Source organism: Leuresthes tenuis, unplaced genomic scaffold (genome assembly GCF_036924035.1).
Source record: "Leuresthes tenuis unplaced genomic scaffold, fLeuTen1.0.hap1 SCAF_18, whole genome shotgun sequence".
NCBI classification, from domain to species: Eukaryota; Metazoa; Chordata; class Actinopteri; order Atheriniformes; family Atherinopsidae; genus Leuresthes; species Leuresthes tenuis.
This window is the reverse complement of record NW_027325372.1, coordinates 1,565,166-1,579,470: the sequence shown is the minus strand read 5'-3', so window position 1 is coordinate 1,579,470 and position 14,305 is coordinate 1,565,166. Positions and strand designations below refer to the sequence as shown.

Below are 14,305 nucleotides of genomic sequence, written 5' to 3'. Positions count from 1 at the left end.
GTAAAACTGAACTGCGTTATAAACCGAGGTTTTAATTTGGCTGCCGATCACTGACACCTGAGGCATCTAAAACCTGCAGGTTTTAGATGCTTCCCTGCTCCAACACACCTGATTCAGATCAATGCATCATTAGCAGGTTTGTGCAGAACTTAACAATCTTTCGAAGAGATCCATTTAATCTGAATCAGGTGTGTTGAAGCAGGGAAACATCTAAAACCTGCCGGACAGCGGCCCTCCAGGACCGGAGTTCGACATCCCTGCCTTAAAGGGTCCGATTCAGCCTCTGTAGGTGTGACCATCAGCCTTTATGAGTATCAGCCCAGCAGTGGACGGGGATATAAGTCAGGAAAGTCTTCCACAGCAGTCAAACATTTCTGCTGATCCTTAAAGACACTAATGAATCAGCTCTGATCTGGTTTGGCTAACAGGAGGCTCGGTTCCTGTTCAGTCCAGTCGAGCTCTTAGCTTTGTCCGCAGACATCAGTCTCTCAGAAACAGCTCCTGTTTAACTGCTGTTAATTGTCAAAAATCGTATTTGAGAACCGAATCACATTCATTCACACAGAATGCATCCCTGCTCCAGTGTTCAGATCTCTGACTGCGAGGAGACGACTCCTTCCTGTTGTTGCAGAAGAAAAAGTTTCTCTATTCAAATGTGCCATTTTAAGTTGGTGCAGTTGAAAGAGGTGAGTCATAAAGCTCCACCGAGCCAGTAGTCCCACTCTGCTGTGTGCAGGAAGCCTGTGATACGGAGGTGGGCGGCTGTCACACAATAACTTATTAATGGGTAGATTTGCCTCTCTGCAGCAGAGTTTGTCGGGGAGATGCTGTGTTTCTCAGAGAAGCAGCTCAGGCTGCACTGGAGTTGAAAAATGTAGGAAACCTGTTCTTACAGTCGAGGTAAAGTGAAACTTCTGCTGCTGCATTTCTAAATGAAACCTTTCCATTTAAGTTTGCATTCATGCGAGAGCTATTTCTGACCGTGGGGTGAAAATAACATGACCTTTGTTGTTCTGGACAAACTCGCACGCCATAAATCCAGGAACGCTGACGCAGGATAAAAATAAGACGCCCGGTGCACTCGGCTGCAGCTCACATGAATTTAAATGATTCGTTTTGGTTTATTTCGACAGCTCCAGAACAATCATGAGGTGTTTTTACACCTCTGTCTCCGAGTGGGCTGTGACATGGTTTCATGCTATTGTCTCATGCCCATTAGTGGAAACTGAGCAAGAGGTAAAGTTCCCTCCTTGCTGGCAGGTTTCTAGTCATTAGGAGCTTAAACGGTTTGTTTCGATGAGGCTGCAGTGGAACATGTGAGTTAATACAGAGTGTGAATTCACACGAGTCAACCTGTTTAGGTTTGGACAGTTTGTGGCTCGGTTTTTGTTGCCTCCTATCAGTCAGTGACAACAATCCTGCTTTCACAAGTCAGAAGTTTGTTTTACAGGATGTTAATTAGCTTTTCTTCAAACTTAACCCCCTAAAATCCCATTCCTGTTGATATTTACCTGGACTTTTCCCATTAAAGACATTCCTTGATGCCATGAAATGGTTAATTTCACATTCTACGATCTGTGAATACTCTTTTCTTAGATTTATTACGTGTGAAACTGACAGTTTCGGTCTGTATATTGGAGACAGTGATTGGTGGAAAACCTCAGTCATGGGGTTGACTGCTGGTTTCACTGATGTAACTGATATAAAAACCAACATCAGGGCTGTGGCTGCAGCTTGGCATCATGTCACTTTTGCCCTTATATGTTTGCTTGTGTCTTTCTCTCTGTGCTCACATATATTCCAAATTAACCCAACTGAATTCCTAATAAAGCTGCTCTCATTCACACATTTTGTCTCCATTATCAGATGGCTAAACTAAAATTAGGGTCACTTTAGGTCATTTCCAGACTGCTGCTCCCTCTAATAAAATCCTCCTAACAGCAGCCTGCTTTGACCGGCTTCATATCAAAATAACTGTATTCCAGATAAATTTGACATGAAATGTGGAATTTTTTTTACAATATTACCAAACGGAGGAAGAAAAATAAGTAAAATGAAACTTAAAGTGACTGTAGATATTATCTTATGGTGAAAACTGTTGTTGTGATGAACTTTTACAGAGTTTTCATCAGAATTTGCAGCATTACAGAGCTTTGAAGTAAGTTTACGCAAATTATTTAACTTTCCAGCCACAGTTGCACTCCTCTGGTTTCACTCTCAACAAGCTCACTGCTTTTATTTGGGGTCTTATCTCAGTGTGTAGGATATTTAGTCATTTTAGCCTCAGTCTCTCGGGTACTAGCGTTAGCTTCTTGTGCGACAGTTGAGCTATCAGGAACAAGAAGCAAATGAAAACATTAAGAACAAACTTTCTTTTCTAACTTATAAACTGATTGCAGTTATACTGGAGAGCACCTTTCAGCATACAGAATAATAGATTTTTATATTTTTTCTGTTCCTGTGGGCTTTTTACACACTGTGTTTTAGCTAACTAGCATGATTAGCTCATAGCTGGCTAGCTTGGAAAAGTGAAGCAAACTAGTGATCATTGATATTTGTACGGTTAGATTTTACTCTAACCAAGGAAGAAAGTCTGAAAAGTTCTCCTTATTAAGGATATGACTAAAAAAAAGACGTTTAACTCCTAATTGTATTTGTATTTAACCTTGTTTATTAGCCTTTCATCACAATGATAAAACAGCAACAGTTCCAACTGAATTAACCTATTATTAAGTTGTAGGTCAATAGATACGACTATCATTATTATTGATGCCACTACCACCCACTGTGTGAGTTTTCCATTCCTTATTATGTGAACTTTACCTAAAAAATGCAGTTTTGTGGCTCTTTTTGTTTTACTTCATATTGAGCTTCTTTTAAAGTTCAATTGTTTTCCTTTTTTCCTGTGTCATGTATCTTCCATGCAGAAGAACCTCAGTCCATATTATCCCACTAGAGAAGGTGTGAGGATGCTAGTGATTAGTTTTATTATCAATATATCTGATAATTAACCATTGGAATATTTCTATGATCATTCCTGGCTCATAACCATCCAAGACTTCCAGGAAAATCTGTAAAATGAGCAATTTAGCCAAATACTGAATTGATGGTGTAACAATTCAAGATTAAAAATAGTGGGATGGCACATTGTGATGGGAACTGCTGAATCAAGTACTTCTCAGACCCTAACCATGTACTTTTAACTTCTGACTCTGACCATTTACAGGTGAAAGTTAAGTAAAAAGTAAAGCATCCTCAGTGAATTCTGATCGACTGATCAACAAAAGCGGCAGGGAAACGAGTCAGAAACAAGTACTAATTGTACATTTTTTGTTAGTCTTTTCTGATCTGGACCAATGTTTGTGGTGCATGTTTTCTTGTTAAAACCCACAAACAATCATATTAAAACAGGAAACCAGACCAACCGATGTCAGAAGATCAGTAAGGTAGAACATTTTCACCATTTTTATTTAAAAATATAACTTAAACGATCATAAATCGTTGCCATGTCAGTTCTCGTCAGTCCAGGATGCTGTGATGTCTCAATCCTCGGGCTTAATACCCCAAATCTGACCAAAAACTGCAGTTTAACACAAATTAAATGAAGATTATCTTATTTTTTTTACCCCTCAAAGGTAAAGGTGCAGAGACTGAATGTTTTAAGATGATTTTACTGTTAAGTTCTGTGCAGGTTAATATTTGTCATGAAAAAGAAAAGAACACAACATGTTTCTGTTGTTGACATCTTTATGAGCGCTGAGATATTTTCAATTTCATGGAAACATTTTGCTTCTTTATCTACAAATAAACACATTTTATCCCATTTTCAATCTTGAATTAAACTATTAAAAATGTTTTATCTTTTTTCCTTGTAAAGCTGCACCGTAATCAAACATTTGAGGCTTCAACAATCCCAAATAAAAGCTGATCTGGAGGTCAGAGAGGGGCTAGTTACTAATTATATTTCCCTTTGGGATAAAGTTTTTTGTCTTTTTAATTTAACTGTAATTTAATTCAACAACAAACTCTTCTTCGGTTGATATACTGTCACTATTACCAATGTTAATGACACCTTTTTAATATTCATGGATCATTTTTAAATATATATTTCCTGGTAATCCATCATTAAAAGAAAAATATAGAGTTCAAATGATAATTTTAACTTCGTTTGAGTGTATTCTGTACATTAATTATATTATTATTTTAAGTGTTTCTTTTTCCTTTTGTACAAAGAGAAAAAAGGTTCTTAAAATGAGAACATTTACCTTTAAAAACTACCTGGTTCTACAGCCCTGCTGTCATTTAACCCCTTTACACACATCTGTGTGTAGGGGGGGGGGGTTACATTGAATGTGGAATCCCATCAAATAAAGCTCCTCTGGGAGCTGGAGTTGACATGTTTTTTGAGTTTTTTGGGAGGCCCCCGTTCACCACTCTCACCCCACGGGCACCCCTGGGATCACTGACCCGCTGTGGGGTCCCCTGCTGCGGGTTTGTGCAGGGGAAGCCCGGTCAGTGGTGGCGGAGGGGTACAACGTGACCTGACAACAAGGAACCTCCGGGAAAACCGTCAGTTCTAAACTATGTGCAGCAGAGGCAGAGTGGGGGTCCGGGAGGGGGGTTTCCGCCACGCGACACGACCTCAACGGAGGCTGTTACCGCGAGAGGAGGAAGAGGAGGAGCGCTTCATCCAATACGCACGCACGAAAAAGTAAAACTTGGCTTCGGAGCCGGGACTCAGAGGCGCGGCCGTCGGGAACCCCCCTGAGGCCGGAGAGGACACCCCGTGTCTGGGAGGCGGAGACGGGACCCCCGCTGACGTCAGAGGGCCTGTCTGTTTCCTGCAATAGAAAGTGAGCAAGAAGGTGAAGGCAGAAACGGAGCCGAACCCTCCGTCACTGAAGGTGTGCTCCCGCCGTGGCACGAGCCGAAGCCGCACCTGTGAGTACCAGCCTCCCTGCACGCGGACACGCAGCCGGACACGCTGCTGTCGTCCGGTTTCAGCCCGCCGTGAACTCCGGGTGCAGCCCGGTCGGCGGGAGGCACGCGGGCGGGGTTTGCGCACTGTTGTTTTTTTTTTAGGCTCGTGCAGCGCAGCTCTCCCGGGCCGTAGGTAAGCGTGCTCGCGCGTCTGTAAGCGCGTGCGGGTGTTGGTTGGAGGAGGGAAGCGTCCTGTTGGAGCTGCAGCGGAGACAGCGAGGGGGTTTTCCCTGACTCCTCCCTCCTTCTCAGGGCGTTCACGTGTTGCAACAGGCACAAAACACGCCATTCCCACGCGCGCGCTGGAAACCTGTGCACGTGTTCCCTCTCATATGTGTCGCTAACGCACGCGGTTGCATAATTCTCGCGGTGTTTCCTCAGGTGTGAGCGGAAACCGTCCCTCCGGTCACCTGATCGGCGCGCAGAAGCTCTTTCACCTTTTCCTCGGGTGTCAGTATCGGGGTGTTTCCTCAAACATGCGCGCGCACGGGCACGCAGGCGCTCTGACAGACGGGATGTGTCTGGACGGAGGCGGCAGGTGAGTCTGACTTCCCGCTGCAGAGATGCTCCGGGAGGTGATGTCATTGCTCCAGCAGCGCCACATGTAGGACGCGCGGAGCCGCGCGTCCAGCCGGCTGTAGTAAGAGTTATGTAATAGTGAGGGGAGACAAAGGCTGGAGCGCTCTGCATCGAGGTGTTTCGGGGGAGATGCTGCGGCTGATGGAGCTTCACATATGTATTCATGAGCGTGTGATTTCCTGTCTCCGCAGAGCTGAGGCGGCGCTCTGCGGCTGTTTGAGCTCATCAGGTAGCTCCGTGCGTTTAACATCTCTCTAAAACCCTCCGAGGCTGCTCTGGGCATGTTGGTTATTGTCAGGCTGTGATGTTTGGGTCTGTTGCAGCTTCTGCTCCGCTCTAACTTCAGCAGGCAGGTGAGCCTCTGCAGCGCTGATCTCCAGCAGAGGTTACACCTTCCCGGCTCCAGCTCCGTCCTGCAGCACACGGAGCCTCATTGATCCGCTTTATCTCCTGCAGATGAACCCCGGCTGTGGCTCAGGAGTCGACGCGCTGCAAGGTTAAAAACCCCCAGGATGCACCTGTGAACCGAGCTGGAAAGATGCCACGCACCAAACAGAACAACCCCAAAAACCTGAAAGGTGAGTTTGCTGCTGGGCTGGTTTGGATGCAGGTTCCTGCCGTGCAGGGCTCGGTTCTGACGGGCTCGGTTCTGCTGCTGCTGTCTCAGTTTGGATCTGGGGGCAGATCTCTGTGCAGGTCGTGCACCTTTTCTTCTTAAATCCCACAAACAATCATAAAATAAACAGGAAACCAGCAGTTTTCCTGCTGATTGAGCTCAGAACATCATGAGGTTGAAAACTTTTATTAAAGAAACGACTTCATTAATCATTAATTATTGATCAGAAATCTTTGCTGCGATGCTCCTGGAATTTTCCACTAAATCTGACCAAAACCTGCAGTTTAAATGGCAACAATCTCGTTTTTCCTCTTGTTTAGATGAAAATGCTTTAAACCGAAAGTTTAAAGATGATTTCACTGCGAGATTTTAACATTTTATTCATTATGTTTGACTCAACATCTTTCTGAGCACTTAAATATTTTCCATTCTCAGTTCATCAGATGATTGAATCTTGAATTAAACTCTTAAAAATCTCAGCTGGTTTAATCGAACATTTTCAGCTGAAACACAAAAAAAAACAGAGAAATCCAGACTGGACTGAGAGGAAAATCTGAGAAATGAGCATCTGTGAGTGTTGGAGGTCACTGAGGAGCTAATAACTCATTTCCGACCCTTCTTTGGTTGATAAACTGTCACTATGACTAATATTAACAGTAATATTTGGATACTTTGGATCATTATTAAATGCATTTGTCGGGTAATTCATGATTAAATGTAAAATCTGGAGTTAAAATTATCATTTTCACTTTATATGAGTGTAATCTGTACATGAATTATATTGTTCTGAGTGCTTAAAATGACTTAATTAATCTTTGGAAACTTCCTGCTTCTACACACCTTTTGACAGCTCTGATGGTTCTGTCGGTTCTGTTGGTTCTGTCGGTTCTGTTGGTTCTGTTGGTTCTGTCATGTTAAATCTCATAAAAAAAGCTTCTTTAGGAGCTGGAGATCAGATATTTTTGAGGTTTTTTGACTCGCCGCTGTGGGTTTAAACCTGTTTATTGCGATGAGTCCATGAACAAACTGCGGCCGTTTGTTCTGGTTCTGTCGGTTCTGTTGGTTCTGTTGGTTCTGTTGGTTCTGTCATGTTAAATCTCATAAAAAAAGCTTCTTTAGGAGCTGGAGATCAGATATTTTTGAGGTTTTTTGACCCGCCGCTGTGGGTTTAAACCTGTTTATTGTGACAAACTGCGGCCGTTTGTTCTGGTTCTGTCGGGCCTGTTGGTTCTGCTGGTTCTGTTGGTTCTGTTGGTTCTGTCGGTTCTGTTGGTTCTGTCGGTTCTGTTGGTTCTGCTGGTTCTGTTGGTTCTGTCATGTTAAATCTCATAAAAAAAGCTTCTTTAGGAGCTGGAGATCAGATATTTTGGGTTTTTTTGACCCGCTGCTGTGGGTTTAAACCTGTTTATTGCGATGAGTCCATGAACAAACTGCGGCTGTTTGTTCTGGTTCTGTCGGGCCTGTTGGTTCTGCTGGTTCTGTCATGTTAAATCTCATAAAAAAAGCTTCTTTAGGAGCTGGAGATCAGATATTTTTGAGGTTTTTTGACCCGCCGCTGTGGGTTTAAACCTGTTTATTGTGACAAACTGCGGCCGTTTGTTCTGGTTCTGTCGGTTCTGTTGGTTCTGTTGGTTCTGTCATGTTAAATCTCATAAAAAAAGCTTCTTTAGTAGCTGGAGATCAGATATTTTGGGTTTTTTTGACTCGCCGCTGTGGGTTTAAACCTGTTTATTGCGATGAGTCCATGAACAAACTGCGGCTGTTTGTTCTGGTTCTGTCGGGCCTGTTGGTTCTGCTGGTTCTGTTGGTTCTGTCATGTTAAATCTCATAAAAAAAAGCTTCTTTAGGAGCTGGAGATCAGATATTTTTGAGGTTTTTTGACCCGCCGCTGTGGGTTTAAACCTGTTTATTGTGACAAACTGCGGCCGTTTGTTCTGGTTCTGTCGGGCCTGCTGGTGCCGCCGGCTGAACTCAGCGTGAGAATGTGTGAGCAGTAAAATTAAGAATATAATATATATATAATATAAGATCAGATATGAGCACAGATTTAACTCCACATTTATTCTTTATTCACTTTGTTTAATCTTTATTTTCTTTGTTTATTATTCTTTTACTTTGTTTATTCTTTATTTACTTTGTTTATTATTCTTTTACTTTGTTTATTATTCTTTTACTTTGTTTATTCTTTATTTACTTTGTTTATTCTTTATATACTTTGTTTATTCTTTCTTTCTTTCTTTTTTTACTTTGTTTATTCTTTATTCACTTTGTTTATTCTTTATTCACTTTGTTTATTCTTTATTTTCTTTGTTTATTATTCTTTTACTTTGTTTATTCTTTATTTACTTTGTTTATTATTCTTTTACTTTGTTTATTATTCTTTTACTTTGTTTATTATTCTTTTACTTTGTTTATTCTTTATTTACTTTGTTTATTATTCATTTACTTTGTTTATTATTCTTTTACTTTGTTTATTATTCTTTTACTTTGTTTATTCTTTATTTACTTTGTTTATTCTTTATATACTTTGTTTATTCTTTCTTTCTTTCTTTTTTTACTTTGTTTATTCTTTATTCACTTTGTTTATTCTTTATTTATTAATTTTTTTTACTTGGTTTATCCTTTATTCACTTTGTTTATTCTTTATTTATTAATTTTTTTACTTTGTTTATCCTTTATTCACTTTGTTTATCCTTTATTCACTTTGTTTATCCTTTATTCACTTTGAGCTAACCGGAGTAAATAAAAGATTGAAACTAAATGCTGATATTTCCGCAGACCCTTCAAAGCTTCTGGTTCATGGACTCTGGGACGGTGGGATTTGCATCTTTCCTTCACTTTTAATCTGTAAAAGACGTTTTGTGTTTGGAGAAAACGTTTCTTTGTGGCTCATAAAGATGAACCAGTCTGGATTTCTCTGGTTTTCTGGCTGGTGTTTGTCAGGAGGTCAAACAAAAGACGACCGGAGGTCATTTCTTTGACCTTCGAAGGGAGCCGGACTGCGGAACCATCGCTGTTGGCTGCGGCCACACCGGATCGCTGCAGATTTTCCAGCTTTCGTCCCAAACCTGCTGAGAGTCCAGCTCTAAAGCTGTGGCGAAAACACGTTGGAAACGCAGCATTGTTGTTTTCCTGAGCTGAAGCGGGCGTTTGTTTCCTGTTGCCATGGCGCCGTATCTGTAAACATGGCTTTAGTGTACACATGCACGCTCTGTGCTGCCATAAAGCCACACAACAGCTCTGTTGTGATGTGTGTGATGTTTGCTTGAAACGGGATTTTCCATCTCTGTCACAACCGTCGAGGAGCTGAAACAGAAACTGGGACTTTGTCGTCATTTATGTCACATATTCTAACCGGATTATCTGATATATGGAGAACAAAGTGTGACTTTGAGTGTTTTAGTTGAAAGTAATTTCCCTCACAAGCTGTCGGTGTTCTTTTATCCCACGGGACCTGAAAGCAGCAGTGACTGATTTAGTGGTGAGTTAAATGTGAAACTAACTGGTTAAAGATGACGAGTGAAACCACTACATCTCAACTTCTAACCTCAGTCCAAAACCCTGACAGGTTTGAAGACTTTTACTCTATATTAAATGATTAATTTGCTTATTTTTTATGCTAAAACTGATGAGATTTCCTGTCGTAAACTATTTAAACTGAACAGTGAAGTTTGCTTTAAATCAGCTCGATAGTGTGATGGAAACACGGGTTTTTGTGGCTGATTCAGAGGCGGGATGTCGTGATAAATCAGGGTTCGTTCTCTCGTGTTCGTCACCTTCGTTGATTCGCGGATCCTCTGGAGCATAGTTCTGAATGTGTGTGTCTGAGCTGGAGTGTGAGGCTGTATGTTCGCTTCAGATCTCCATCTGAGGCTCGTATCTGAAGCGTTGCAGTGAGGTCGCACCGGTGGATCTTTCATTAAACGCACGGTCCAGACGAGTGAAGGAGGACCGGCGCGTCCTCGCTGTGAAAGCAGAGCCCTGATTGGCTCGGCGGCTGTGGTGTTATGCTGAGAGCTGCCAGCTTTAGGTGTCAGCAGACGTTTGCAGTTCACAGATGGCGGCGTTAACACGCTGAGTGTGAAGAGGTGCAGCGAAGCCCTCTGTTTGTTTAGCACATAAACGCTTCCTGTCTGCGGGTCTTTTTATTCGATTCACTCGGACAAACAACATAAATAATTCAGCTCAGAAGAGTCTTTGCCCGGCAGAGGGGGGAGGAAACGGCGGCCGAGTGATGCTCCATTTGTTTTCAGTGAGATTACGGGCTCTAATTTGATCAGAATGGACCGAAGGGACAGTAGAATGTGTAAATATTATAATTTAAAACCCTTTTTCCTTGTTTTTTTTGTCTCTTTGGATCATTTTCTGTTCAGATGTTTGCTCGACACCAATCTGTATACAAAGATTAAACGGGTCCAGCTTCTCCAAGCATGCTGTCAGATGCAACATCTGCTCAGAAAATATCTAATACTTGGGTTTTATAACTGGGGAAAAGGTTCCTTATGTCAGTCGCCAGCAGAGGTCTCTGCAGAATGAAAGTAGGCTGAGAAGTTTTTTAGGCTTTAGCGAAGAATCAAATGATTTCTAGAGAAAACTTTGGCTTCTTCGTGGAGTCGCCAATGTGCCACCGGGACAACAGAGACGAGGAAGAGGAGACTTTCTCTCTGAGTTATGATGCTTCATGGGTTAGGAATTCAGCTACTAACTGTAGCTGAAGTCACAGAACAGATGTTTTCTTTAACTTGAGGGTTTTTTTCGTCAGATGATTCTGATTAAGCAGGATGCCTAATGTCGACCTAAATATGCAAAATAAAACACTAGCGTGCACGAGGCGCCTGTGGAGAGAAAAAACTCCCTTTTAACAGGAAGAAACCTCCATCAGAACCAGAACCAGGAAGGGTCCATCTGCCTGGACCAGCTGGGGCTGAGAGGACAGGAAAGAGGGGACAACAAGCAGCGTAACACCAGGCCAGAGACACCTGCTGAGAGAGAGAAACACAAGTTAATGACAGCAATGATGTCATCTGTACATGGAGGGAGGAGAGGTGCATCATGGGAGCTCCCCCAGCAGGCTGGGCCTATAGCAGCAGAACTATGGGATGTTTCAGGCCCACCTGAGCCATCCCTAACTATAAGCTTTATCAGAAAGGAAAGTTTCAGCCTGATCTTAAAGGTAGAGAGGGTGTCTGCTTCCTGAAGCCAAACTGGCAGCTGGTTCCACAGAGAGGGGCCTGATAACTGAAGGCTCTGCCTCCCATTCTGCTTTTAGGGGCCTGATAACTGAAGGCTCTGCCTCCCATTCTGCTTTTAGGGGCCTGATAACTGAAGGCTCTGCCTCCCATTCTGCTTTTAGGGGCCTGATAACTGAAGGCTCTGCCTCCCATTCTGCTTTTAGGGGCCTGATAACTGAAGGCTCTGCCTCCCATTCTGCTTTTAGGGGCCTGATAACTGAAGGCTCTGCCTCCCATTCTGCTTTTAGGGGCCTGATAACTGAAGGCTCTGCCTCCCATTCTGCTTTTAGTGGCCTGATAACTGAAGGCTCTGCCTCCCATTCTGCTTTTAGGGGCCTGATAACTGAAGGCTCTGCCTCCCATTCTGCTTTTAGTGGCCTGATAACTGAAGGCTCTGCCTCCCATTCTGCTTTTAGAAACTCTGGGAACCACAAGGAAACCTGCAGCCTGAGAGCAAAGTGCTCTGTTGGGGAAATATCCAACGGTGAGATCTTTAAGATGCGATGGAGCTCGGTCATTAAGAGCTTTATATGTGAGGAGAAGAATCTTAAATTCTATTCTGAATTTAACAGGGAGCCAATGAAGAGAAGCTAAAACTGGAGAAACATGATCTCTCCTGTTAGTTCTCATCAGAACTCTGGCTGCAGGGTTTTGGATCAGCTGGAGGCTTTTCAGAGACTCTGTGGGTCAGAACAATAATAAAGAATTACAGTAGTTAAGTCTGGAAGTTTAAAAAATGAGCAGATGCAGAAATAACAGCTCTTCTTCTGTGGTTTTCCATGGCTGGTTTGCTTGTTTGACCAGTTGGAGGAGAGTTTTCTGTTTTAATGTGATGGACGAGTAGAAAAGAGCCGAAGAGGAACAGAAGTTCAGCAGCGACAGCAGTCTCGCTTCCGCTAACGCAGCGTTACGGAGGTGTTGCCTCGAACTTGATGTGACTCGCTGTCCTGAGGTCTGTTGAAATCTGAGCGGGTTGTGGGGAACACCCAGCTCACTTCCTTTTTACTCAATAACTTGTTGAGGCATCTGTTTGGCTTCTTTTTTGCCTCCTGACTGAGTTCATCACCTCCCCTCTGAGGCACTTCCTCCAGCTCACAGGAAATGCTAATTGCATGGCGTGCTGTCACATGCTCGCACTGCTGATGGGAAATCTTTCCCTGAAGCCTTAAAGAAATCCCCTGCAGCCGCCACATGATGCTGATGATTTAAAACTCTGTGTATTTCTTTTCTTGGCTGATGTCGTCTCTGAAATCTGACTCGACAAACTTTGTCCCACCTGGGCATCATTTCTGTTCCTTCAGCTCACTGCAGAGCTGCAGTCATTTACAGTTTAACTTCTACATAACAAACACAAACAGGAGGCAAAGACAACACAAATAACTGATCAATAAGAGACGATAACAGAGATGAAGAGCTTAAAACAAGGTGTGTCAGACATGTTCTTTGAGTCCAGATAAATTCCATCTACAGCTGCGAATAAACGATTCCTATCAGGCAGGATTTTGTCTTATTTTAACGTAACAAAAATCTCAGATTAAACCTGCTGATCAACTAAATTGATGAACACGTTTGATTTTCTGCCTTTTTATGTCTTCAGACAGTTGTTTGGCTGCTCAGAGCCACCGTACCCGAAGATGTTATAATCCAAAACGACTCATTTATAGGTTGTATCGCCCCGGCCCTTTCACCTCCAACTGAGAAGGTTCTGATTTGATTAAATATTTCTGGGTAAATTTAGTTCTATTATCCAAAATGCAGCCTCACAGCTGCCTTCAGCTGACAGAACATGTGTAAGATTAATGTTTCTCTAGTTTCAATCATGGAAACTGGTCCTTTTATCTGCATGATGCTCATAGCTTCACATTCATGCAAACAAAAACTTATTTTAATACAGGAACTTGTATTCTGTGGCGGTTTAACACCTGGAGTTGCAGGTAAGAGACTGTCTGTGTGAGCGAGAGCAGGAACCAGCAGGAAATCTAAACAAACTGAGAGGAAGGAAGTGTGAGTTTGTTTTGTTTCTGCAGCTCTGGGAGCAGGCCTGCTGTATTTTTAACTCAGTCCTAACAAACCGTCCCAGCCTGTAAACAGAAAGAGAAGAATCGCCTTGCTTTGTCCTCTCTGTTCCCCTGTGAGACGTGAAGAAGGAAAGCCCTGCTCTCAGGCCGTCTGTGAATCACCCCCCCCCCCCATGGGAGTCTGAGATTCACTCGTAACAGCTTAATAAAAAGATAAATTTTACTGGTACAGCTGTAACCATCCTACAGACTGTAACCGTCCTACGGCAGACTGTAACCGTCCTGCAGCAGACTGTAACCGTCCTACAGACTGTAACCGTCCTACGGCAGGCTGTAACCGTCCTACGGCAGACTGTAACCGTCCTACGGCAGGCTGTAACCGTCCTACGGCAGACTGTAACCGTCCTACGGCAGACTGTAACCGTCCTACGGCAGACTGTAACCGTCCTACGGCAGACTGTAACCGTCCTACGGCAGACTGTAACCGTCCTACGGCAGACTGTAACCGTCCTACGGCAGACTGTAACCGTCCTACGGCAGACTGCAGCAGACTGTAACCGTCCTACGGCAGACTGTAACCGTCCTACGGCAGACTGTAACCGTCTTACGGCAGACTGTAACCGTCCTACGGCAGACTGTAACCGTCCTGCGGCAGACTGTAACCGTCCTGCGGCAGACTGCAGCAGACTGTAACCGTCCTACGGCAGACTGCAGCAGACTGTAACCGTCCTACGGCAGACTGTAACCGTCCTGCGGCAGACTGTAACCGTCCTGCGGCAGACTGTAACCGTCCTACGGCAGACTGTAACCGTCCTACGGGAGACTGTAACCGTCCTACGGCAGACTGTAACCGTCCTACGGCAGACTGTAACCGTCCTACG

At 43.4% G+C, this 14,305-nt stretch overlaps 2 protein-coding genes across 4 annotated transcripts in view; both read left to right on the top strand.

Moving 5' to 3' along the window:
- The window catches only part of LOC140275682 (probable ATP-dependent RNA helicase ddx6), a 436,375-nt gene that overhangs the window by 196,777 nt on the left and 225,293 nt on the right, over positions 1 to 14,305 (top strand). The window lies entirely within an intron of this gene.
- hivep1 (HIVEP zinc finger 1) overlaps positions 4,814 to 14,305 on the top strand; it is a 61,228-nt gene continuing 51,736 nt past the window's right edge. Inside the window, exons 1-2 of one of the 3 annotated variants that reach the window (XM_072371181.1) lie at positions 4,814 to 4,941; positions 6,016 to 6,137. In XM_072371181.1, the coding sequence (XP_072227282.1) occupies positions 6,098 to 6,137 (40 nt within the window). In that variant the 5' untranslated portion in view covers positions 4,814 to 4,941; positions 6,016 to 6,097. Of the gene's footprint in view, positions 4,942 to 5,312; positions 5,519 to 5,617; positions 5,789 to 6,015; positions 6,138 to 14,305 lie in introns of those variants that run through there. The other 2 variants (XM_072371182.1, XM_072371183.1) reach the window with 2 other exon arrangements.